This window comes from Scardinius erythrophthalmus (assembly GCF_964197995.2).
Source record: "Scardinius erythrophthalmus genome assembly, chromosome: 10".
In the NCBI taxonomy this organism is placed as follows: domain Eukaryota; kingdom Metazoa; phylum Chordata; class Actinopteri; order Cypriniformes; family Leuciscidae; genus Scardinius; species Scardinius erythrophthalmus.
The window spans coordinates 9461668-9472546 of record NC_138230.1 but is presented as its reverse complement, the minus strand read 5'-3'; the positions used below and the strand labels follow the sequence as shown (position 1 = coordinate 9472546).

Here is a 10879-nt window from a genome sequence, read left to right as displayed (position 1 = left end):
CTTTATTCTCTTGAATCCCCTTTAATCCTTATTCAGATCAATGCACTCACTTCTCTCTTCCAGCTAATTAGGAGCAAAAACCTATATATCTATAATCAAAAGTTGTAAGTGTTCTGCACTCTAAATTTGTTAATAAGTTAAAGCAGGAGATAAAAACTAATACAAACATTTAGCCTGTCTAAATATTAGTTGCTAGATGTGTTCTTCAGACTCATTACTTTATTATTTCCTGTCTGTATAAATGTGAATGACATGTTTTGTGACTTCCTTATTCTGAACAAACTCGAGCAGAACTGAAGTCTCAGCGGACACGTCTTCTGTCAGGCTCATGAAATGGATTCAATCTATGAAAATTCTGATATCACACTTTCAGCAATTTCTTCAGATGAAAAACGCTCTCAATACAAAGGTAAGGCTGGGGATATCATCAGTATTCATTAGAATGTCTATTTCTAAGATTTAGCACTGCAGTTACCGTGTAAGGTTTTTTTTTTTTTATGTTAATTCAACCATTACACATTTGGCAGATGCTTTTGTCCAAAGCGGCTTACATTACATTCAATGTATACATTTTATCCATTTATGTGTTCCCTGGAAATCAAAAACTGTCAACTCTGACATTTAACCCTTATATTGTGTGTGGAGATCCCAATCTACTATTCCTTAGTTAAAATAACATGGTTTCCTTCATCTCAGTGGCATAAGATTTTGTCACCTTTTTCTACATTATCTGTACACACTAAGGTTATTATAGTTTTACATTTTTAAATTAGTTTTTATTTTACTTTAAAATTCAGTTTAGTTTTAGTTTTAGTAAGTTTCATTAATGGTTTTGTTAGTTTTAGTTTAGTTTTTATTTTGTAAACACATTTCTATTTAGTTTTTATTTATTTAGCTCCAGTTTTAGTTTTAGTAATTATAGTTTAGCAGAGCTAACAGAACACTTCCAGTGTAGACCAAAGCAAGACGTTTAATTTAAGCTAAATTAATGTTTGCACAGATTACAGTTAACTTTTGTGCAGACATCTTAATAATACAAATATAATAATGGTTTGAGATTGAACAAAGCACCAAATAAATGCAACTTAAAAGTATACAAGTAAAAACTATGGAAAATTCAGACAGACTAATTCATATTACAGTTTTTTTTCCGATTGCTAAACGACAGTGAGCACAACTGGAGCTACATGTGCAAAACTCTAACTACAGTCTGCACTACCAACAGTCACCTGAGCTAAACAGTTCACATCACCTGCAAAACTCACTCCAAGCAACACAACTCTTAACAGGCTCAGTGCAGCCAAACACTATGCACAACCCTCACTGAGATAACACACACTGTCACTCAGAACACACTGAGAGTAAAAACACTAGCATCAAACACCAATACAGAAAATACAAACTTTTCATCTTTACAGTTTGAACAATTTCAGTGACTTCATACAAAGTAATATTTTCTTCAAAGAAAAGAGTGACATTCTTTCACGTGATTTATTTACATTTTTAGAACATAACAATTCTTTAAGGTAAATGAAAATTAGCAGTTTGCTTCAATAGTCTGTAGTAATTTACGGAATTACAGTAATGAGAAAAAAGAAACTAAAAGTAGGCTACATACTGTAATTCGAACAAATAATTGAGGGGCTAATCCTGCCTCTCTCTCTAGCATCAGGCCACAGGTTTCCATCAACATCATATCTAATGTTCTCTCTTGCCATGCACCTGCATGGGGAAGAACCTTCTGGAGTGCCTTATCCATCCCTGGCAGTCCTCTGGACTCGTGTCCTCACATCCGGCACGCATGGCTTCCAAAAGATACATTTGGTCATGTGGGTGGTGACCAAACACTTTCCACCTCCACCCATAAAAAAAATAAAAAAAATATTGAAATATATTTTACAGTAAAGTGTAAAAAATATATGTGGCATATATTCCAAATACATTGAAATATATTTGCATTGTTGGTCACTTATATTTATCATTTTGAAATATATTCTGAAATATAACAAAAATATAAATGAAGTATCTATACAGTGTGTGCGTGCGTGCGTGCGTGCGTGCGTGCGTGCGTGTGTGTGTGTGTGTGTGTGTGTCTATCCCGGTGGGGACTTAAACCTGAATGCACACAGACTCATGGGGACTCGTGTCACTGTGCACCTAAATTGAAGTACACAAGCTTATAAATCATACAGAATTAACTTTTTTTTATGTAAAAATGCATCAAGTTTAGTGTAATGGGAAGGTTTAGGGGTCGGATTACAGTTTTTTACAATCGCTATGACAGTTTTTTCAATACATTTAACAAGTTTCCTAAACTCTTAACGCACCAACACACCTAAAACACACAATTGGCAAAACGGTTAATTTCATGCTCAAAATCACACATTGTAAACTAAACTCCAAATCTAATTTTCAAAATACAATAATACACTAACACAATACACTATGTCTACCAAAACACTGCAAACATGTCTCAAAATCAAATAATTATTCAAAACACTAACACATGTTCTCTTCCAACAGGAACATTTAGTCAATCATAACACAATGACAAAAAAAACACAGCTGAAATTACAGAAACTGCATTATTTTATATGTGTCAGGTCTGCCCTTATACAATAGACAGTATATTGTATTGATCATAGATTGTGTTTTGCACTGCAGTTTTTTTTTGTTTTGTTTTTGAAGTCTCTCTACATTTTTGTTTTGTTTGTAATGTAAATGCATGCATTTTGTTGTTGTTGTTGTTTTTGTTTTTTGCAGCAGAAATTCAATACAACAAAATAAATGACCCTTCTTAGAGTAGCTTTATAGAATGTATGGTTTATGAAAAAAGAAGACAGAGACAGAATTGCTGCAGTAACGGCTTTATTTGCAACAGGACATTTCTGCAAGATAACAAAAATATGCATATAGCTGCCATTTACAGTATTACTGTATGTGAAAATACAAAATATACAAACAGAAAAGGCCATCTTCTAATCTGCCCGGTCTTCTGCATTTGTCCACGTTCTCATCCACATCACACCTGATATCTTCCCTGGCAAGGCATCTTGGGAAGAATCTTTTGGCTTGCCTTCTCCTGGCAGTGTTCAGCTGTGATGTCTTGGTATGCAGCATCTTTTGCATACAGGAGGGACATTTGGTCCTGTGGACTATGGTCAAAAACCTTTCATCTCCAGGCTGAGAAAACTCCTCAATGGGGTTGAGGAAAGGGAAGTAAGGGGCAAGGAAAATGGACATCATCCTCTGATGTGCGTCAAACCTGGCTGTGACTAGACGGGAATGGTGGAATGCCACATTGTCCCATATTTGCATAACTTCAATCAGCTGTTTCTCACTAGCAATGGAATAATGTGAAAATACAAAATATACGAACAGAAAAAGCACCAGAAGAATGAAAAAAAGAGTCATCTACTAATTATTTGCATAATTCAATCAGCTGTTTCTCAGTAAGAATAGAATACAATACAGGGGATATATTTGTGTTTCAGTTCACAATATAAGCAGCTGTTTACCTTGACTTTAGCCTGTAAGGTTAGGTTTAGAACATGGTGTTATCTGTTCTGACATACAGTGTTAAAGCATTGGTAAATTTGGCAGTAAAAATCCATTGTTTTGGTCTTGTTTGAGCTTGTGTGTAAAAGAAGTTCAAGCATTTTAAATTTGTGTTAATAGTATGCATTTTGTGTTAAAGCAACAAGAAATGTGTTAATAGTATAGCTTACACAGACGGATGTAGTGCTAACTGTGTTAAGAGTTTTGGAAAATTGTTAAAAGTATTGAAAAATCTGTCATAGCAATCGTGAAAAACTGTAGTGTAAGGCAGTGTTTCTCAAACTTTTTCTGCCATTCCCCACTTTTTAAGTTAAAATGTATTTTGTTAACATGACATTTTAAAAACATAACATCAAATAACAGCATTAAAATTAAAGTGCAATTATATTAGCCTATCACTTTGCATGAAATAAGACTTTGTTCAAAAGTAGATACAAATAATAATGCAATTGTGTTTGTATTTTGCCTCTGATAACATCAAATTCAGAAACGGAGAAAATAAAAGTGTGGACTAGTTGTGCTTTGCTTCATTTTGTCACTTCGCAAACTGCTTGCAAAAAGAACAAACAAAATTTAAAAAGAATAATAATAATAATCTCAGGGTTTTTCCTGGCTCGAAACGAGGCGGAGGTGGTTAAAATCCTAACAATGTACGTATTTTAGATATTTTAATAATAAGATTTGTATTTTTCGAAGACTATAAGCTATTGTGTTTCCCACAGTATTTTTGTGTGTGGACCTCGGTACCTCTACGGGTGTTAGGGGTAAGAAAAGTTTGTACATTTTAAAGATAAATTCAGTAAGCTGGTGCACTTTGAAAGTTCAAAATTAAGTGATCAATTTAGTGTCTGCAATGAGCCTGTTTTGGCTACACATCTTTTCTGAGCCAGAGACGGACGCACTCAGCGCTTGTCATATATCACAACTATTCATTGTTTTCAACCACATAATGTTAATTTTAGGTTTCATTTAAATTCACATAAGTACTAAAAAATCAATACATTTGGAGTCTGTCAAATACTTATGTCTATGGAAGCAGCAATAATCATTATTTCCATTATTATTAGACGACACGTAAGTTATTATTCATAATCATGTAAGTAACTTTTAAGTTTATGATTGATAGTTCTATTCTTCTCCTAGTTCACCAGCCACTACTTTTAGGTATTTTAGGAGAAGTGGATGAATCAACGTTTTGTAGGCTAAACTAAGCAGAAACTGCGGCACAAACAACATGGCGGCGCCCATCACGTAGCCTATATATAGCTCAACTAACGCGATCGTTATAAAGGTGTTTAAACAACGAAACGCATCCACTTGCACATATTTGACAATCAGAATATCATTCCTGCTGTAGTATAGCCAACAAATTTGTGAAATTTTGAATAAAAAAGGAAAAATGAAATAAAAGCAGATCATCAGTCATTCAGTGCTGTTGTGGCTGCGGTGTGACATGCAATGACACGCCACCATGGAACCATGGTTAAGTAAGTCTTTCATTTAAATGTGTTGAGTGTTTGGTCAATAAATAAAGGGATTAATAGAGATGGGCACAAAAATGACAAAGTTTTCTCCCGTTTCTCTCCTCTTGTCTCTATTCCCCACCAGTGGGGCGCGCCCACACTTTGAGAAACACTGGTGTAAGTAGACAGAATATACAGTTTGTAAGATTAATAAGGGAATTAAGATCAATATAACTCAAAGGGGATTGAATTACAGGAAATAAGAACCGAATTATTATGCAAATTATTCAGAATTAATATTTAACACTTTATCAACTATTCGTCCACCGATAAGTTGAGATTAGGGTATTTTACCAATTCTGGACAGAATATTATTCCGTGGCCTACGGTAATAATATCATAAAGTTATGATAACTGATTAATATGAGCAAGGTAGCAAAATCTACAGTTTAAGGCAGTAACTTGTAAGCACACAGCACAAGACGCTTGTATGTAAAATCAACCAAGACTTTATTGAACTACTCTAATACACACAAACTAAACTAACACAAAAACACACAAACATTCATTCAAACAGTGACAGAGAGTGATGTTATTAACGGAGTGTGAATGGAGTCCCAAATGTCTAGCGTTAGACACTATTTCTTGACCGCAACCTGAGAGAATCAATCTACTAGCACTTTAATCTTAGTTCGTTTTCTTAATAAGATTTGCACCAGTTCAACCAGAATTAGGAGATATTGTGTACTTGCGTTTAGATGCTCCTGAGCGCGTGCGTTCCCTGTGACGAAGTTGCTGGAGAGGGAATCTCTTCGGCGCTGATTGGCTGGCAGTCGGTCGATGATGCGTTCTGAGGGACAGCACTCGATGGTGAGTGGTTGGTTGGCTTTGCCGGGTGGCGCTTCGTTCGCGGGATTTCCTGGATTGCGGGTTGCTATGCAACGGAGTTTCCTCTGAGTCTGGAGCGACTCTGAGAGGGGTTTCTTTGAAGAAGTTCAACGAAGGATCTTACGGAAGAGTTGATGAGTTTTGAGTGAGCTCTTGGTGGTTTGAAGAGTATGTAAGCATACACGCTGGACGATGGAAAGGTCAGCAAGAGCAAAAGTCACTGCAAAAGCGAGGCACAAGGCAGGCAAAAAGCAAGGCAAAAAGCAACGCATAGGTGCTTGTCATTGGGTTATAAGCGTGTCCATCTGACCCGTCCTTCCTAGTGCGACAGCCAATCAGATATTGTCTTGGGCGGGACCTACGCCCCGTTCTCCGGTTCTTGCATGTACAATTAGCGTAATGTCCACGTGATCGTGTGTGCCCAAACTCCTGAGAGTTTATTTAAACGCTTTAATAAGCAAACTTAATAGTTTAAATATGGTGCATCCTACACACATCTACTTTATATCAAAATTCTAGAAATCATTTACCCATCAAGTAGGTACCAAAATACATATACTTCCCATAGTTGAGGTGGGAGTAAATAAGGATTTAGCTGTGATAAGTGTTTAACACACAAAATTAACTTGAGTAATATAAAGCATACATACTACAGAGAATACACATGTATGAGGCAACTTCTGGTGATTAGTTCCTATAACTGAGGTAGAAAACCTTACAAATAGGCTGTAATGAAAGTTAAACACACAGAAAGAACTCCACAGGTTACATAAAATATACATGATACTTAAGATATATGTGAGGTAAATACTGGTGATCAATTCAGCTTATTGGAAGCAATTTTGAGACCGTTGTTTGTATTAAACCATAAGTGGGTTAATTTCAGTCTATTGGTTTTGGAGGCAAAAGTCTCTGGAATTTACGACTGCCGAAAGGTGGGTGTCCCCTGGTTTAGGGTTTGTGTGATTCTGGGCCATAAGAATGCTTTAGCATCCTTCGTTTCCTGATAAGGCTGTGGATTTATGCATTGGGGTCACCACAGGGTTTCTTGGCCATTTGGTCGTAAGTTTGGGGAACAAAGGAATCTTTTCCTGCTGTCCTGGCATCGCTGGTTTGAGATTAGACACGCACAACAAGGGGAAGGGGGGTGACATCTCCTTTAGCCATCTCGGCACCATGACTGTGTTTTATGACTTACTAATGGTTCACTAGGGAATCGTTCCGAACTGTGGAATGTGGTGTTGGTTTCATATGACATGGACTGTTCAAGGATAATCCTACAAGTTTGTGTAGTATAAATCTAGCAACAGAGACCTTTTATGAAATTTTGCAAATGAAATTAGCCACAAATGCAAAACACAGATATGAAGGAGTGATACCTAATGCATCCATATGCACACACATGAAGAGAGAGAGAGAGTGAGAGAGATGAAAGAGAGATAAAAGACAATGGTGATGACTGGAGGGCTGTGGACTGGACAGACATCGAAGCATCTATTGGTGTGCTCATTACTCAACGATTCTGTGCTCATCGTTTGTAGATCAAACAATGAGGCCCTGTCCAGTTGGTGGGAAGATGAAACTGGACATGCAATTTTTCGGTCTGTCATATCGCTACAAAGATTCAACATGTTGTCAAGAGTCATCTGATTTGATGACAGGTCCATGGTGTGGAACTGACAAGCTGACAGCAATTTGTGATGCCTGGAATCAATGGGTTGAGCGTCTCTCATTAATGTTCAACCCTGAACAGGTGTTGTGCCGAATTTTGACTCCCTGGCAAATTATTACCAGCCTGGAGTCCCCAGGCTGGGGCGAAAGATGGGACAGGGCTAACGCCGAGACAGTCGATCACTGTTGTTCCGCATGGCCCATTCAGCGAGATTATTGGATAACACTGGTAAAGCGCACGCTCTTGGGACCCAGAGATAGAGGAAACTGCTCTTTCATTGAAAATGTGGGTACCGCTGGCAGCCAGTGGCGGAACAGAAACAAAACTGAACAAAAGATTCTCCACCTGGCCCTCCTCTGGGGGAAGAGCAGCTCCGTCCATCTCCAGGTCACCCGTCTCAGGGTGGCATCGTCTTCCTGCGGAGGCTTGACTTTACGGCTGAGCTGGATGCACCAGAGCGCTTGATTTTAGACTAGCAATAAAACCACACTGATAAACATTCAGACAATAGTTAACCATATGATGAAGGTAGATTTTAATGGAATGGTAGAACTAAATTCCCTAGACTAAATAAATAATTACAATCAATATAATGTCAGGTTTGGTCAATGTGTTAAAAATGTATTCTGTTAAAAATGTATCATACAGAAATGAACACAGTGTAAATTCAGGAATGGTTCCAGATGGAAATGCTGCAAAGATTCAAGGTTCAGAAATCATTTAATTTTTATCATCAAATTTCTAACCCCAGGCAACTCCACTGAAGAGAGAGAGAGAGAGGTCACTTCTCCTAAGTGGACTAAAGTTCCTCTGATTGTTCTGGGTTTCTCTCTTGTTTTTGCTCTCGGAGGTCTCTGCACTCTCTGGGTGATTTGTAAGTATAACTGATACTAGATCTTTGCTCTGTTCAGGGTTGTATTGACTGAGTTACTGTATGTACTTCTACAGTAGCATCATTAGAACTCGCAACGCAATTTTTAGTAGCTTATAAAATCATACTTTTCAGCAAAGCTGTTTTATTAGGCAAACCTCCATACTTAAGGCCAATTGAACTCTCATTAATTATACCTGAAGACTAAATTTACAAACTCCATTCAAACTTTGTTTTGTAGATCATTTCAGTCTTAAGTGTGCATTATGTGGACTTTCCTCAAAAACACATTTTCTACTGCTGCTTTTGTCTTTAATCAGATAATCATAATCTCACTGATTTCGATTCACTGAATGAGCAGCACATCATGGTTTCAAAGAAACTGGCGGCTCAAGAGAACAACAGCACAGGTGAGAAAACTGTATTTAATAAACGGTAGAGCACAGACATGTTTCATTCACAGTATTGAGTGTTTATTGAACTCACCATGTGAGAAACTGTATCTGCTTGTTCTCCTTTACTATTTAATTGTCTTTTCACCAGCCATGAAGAAAGAGTTTAATGATCTTACAGCCAGATACGACACACTGAGAGAATGGCTATCCTTTTACGATGGTGAGTGTCAGTTTACAAGCTTAGTGTGACACAAAGTGTGAATATGGAACCAGTTTGATTAACTTTATGATCTAAATAATGGAAGGTTTAATTACACTTTATTCATCTTTTACAGCTCAGTCTTGTAATCTCTCTGTGAATGGCTGGATAGCTTGTCGTGGAAAGCTGTATTTATTCAGCTCTAATAAACTGAACTGGAGAAGCAGTCGAGATGTCTGTGTTTCAAAAGGAGCCGATCTGGTGACCATAACCAGTAAATCAGAACAGGCAAGTCAGATCAATTAAAACAAAGCTTTAAAAGGGTTTCTATTAACCTATAAATGTACCTTCACATTTACCAAAAACACTTATTTTACACTATCACTTATGTACATTTTCCCCTATTAGGATTTTCTGGTGTCTAAAAATAACGTGACGCACTGGATTGGTCTCAATGATCTGGACACTGAAGGAAACTGGGTTTGGGTGAACAACCGAACTCTCAATGACACCAGACTACAGTAAGAACGCTGCATGTGTAATCATGTCTAGAAATGTTATATACAGCTGTTTTCTAAAAAAATATTATTGCAAGTGCATTATTGCTTGTTTGTCTCTTAAAGGTTCTGGTTCAGCGGGGATCCAAAACAACCTAATGACGGGAGAACTTCTAATTGCGCTGCTCTGGGAACTGAGAATACCAACTTAGACTTTTGGTTTGATGCTGTTTGTACAACACCGAAAACATTTATCTGTGAAAAGGAATATTAATATTCCTCCATCAGTGGTACTGCATGTTATTAAAGAGGTCTAACATGTAAATACACAGAAAAATAAATTGTCAGCAAATGAAAAAGACTTTTGTGTTGAAATGTATTCCTGTGTTTTGTTTCTGTTTCTTTGATTACCTCGTTAGTTCCTGTGGTTCCGTCATCAGCCACACCTGTAGTTAATCATGCTTGATTATTTCCTTTAAACTCTTCTGCTTCAGTCGTGTTTTGTTAGTTGTCGTTTGCTCTTATGGTGTTTGGTCGTGGGGTGCCTGGATGTCCTGGTTTTGCCCTTTGTGTTAGTGTGGACTATTTGCCTCTTTCCTGTTCTGGATTATCTGTGTTTTTGTCTTTTGCTATTAAAGTTGTGTGCACACTTGGATTCTCTCTCTGCCTCGTCCCTACAAACCCATTACAGACACACATTAAATATCTCAGCTGTATCACAATAGGTTCTTTAACTCGACAATAGCATACACAATTAAATTAATCACTGATGAGGCTTTCATTTGCTGTTTATATTTAATATGACTAATGTGAATAATTAATTCTAAAGTGAAGATCATGGCAATGCACTAGCACTAGCTCAAGTATTACCAAATCCTTCAGAAGGAATAATAATTTGGTACAGTATTCTAAAGTGAAAAGATGATGATACTCCTATTAACCCATTTAAGCCCACCGGCAACTATAGTTGCCGCAGTACATAGTTGTCATTTTCTTTTTGTAAATATTTTTCTAGATGTTGTCCATGTTTTATTTCTCAATGGAATGCAAGCAAACAACCAAATAAAGGATTTCAAGAAAAAAAAAAAGGTATTCACTTCCTCCCTGTCACATGAGGCTGTCAACTTCCTACCCCTATTTCCAGGAAACAGAGCGAAGGCAAACCCTCCCAAAGAAAGGTCATTTTCATGTTACTAATAAGTATTTTTTGTTGACATATATATATCTACATAATCATGAAGGTCTCTAGAATCAGCCAAACAAAACAAATCTTACAAGAGATCTATAGTTTTTTGTATACTTAGTCAAAAGTCCAAGCGGCAACTATAGTTGCCGG

The 10879-nt window shown here is 37.0% G+C and overlaps 1 protein-coding gene across 1 annotated transcript; it reads left to right on the top strand.

Annotated features, from left to right (window-relative positions):
- Nucleotides 1–368: 368 nt before the first annotated feature.
- Nucleotides 369–10197, top strand: LOC308697841 (C-type lectin domain family 4 member K-like). Its single transcript, XM_081377438.1, has 7 exons — nucleotides 369–409; nucleotides 8333–8455; nucleotides 8773–8862; nucleotides 8996–9067; nucleotides 9183–9334; nucleotides 9455–9567; nucleotides 9670–10197. The coding sequence occupies exons 3-7, from the start codon at nucleotides 8820–8822 to the stop codon at nucleotides 9815–9817; spliced, it is 528 nt and encodes a 175-aa protein (XP_081233564.1). The 5' UTR covers nucleotides 369–409; nucleotides 8333–8455; nucleotides 8773–8819; the 3' UTR covers nucleotides 9818–10197.
- Nucleotides 10198–10879: the final 682 nt, after the last annotated feature.

What these genes read in the sequence shown, in the direction of transcription:
- LOC308697841 (XM_081377438.1), top strand. Translation starts at nt 8,820, where the DNA reads ATGGTTTCAAAGAAACTGGCGGCTCAAGAGAACAACAGCACAG. An exon ending in ATGGCTATCCTTTTACGATG is followed by an intron (nt 9,068 to 9,182) that starts GTGAGTGTCAGT and finishes CATCTTTTACAG; the next exon opens with CTCAGTCTTGTAATCTCTCT. An exon ending in TAACCAGTAAATCAGAACAG is followed by an intron (nt 9,335 to 9,454) that starts GCAAGTCAGATC and finishes TTCCCCTATTAG; the next exon opens with GATTTTCTGGTGTCTAAAAA.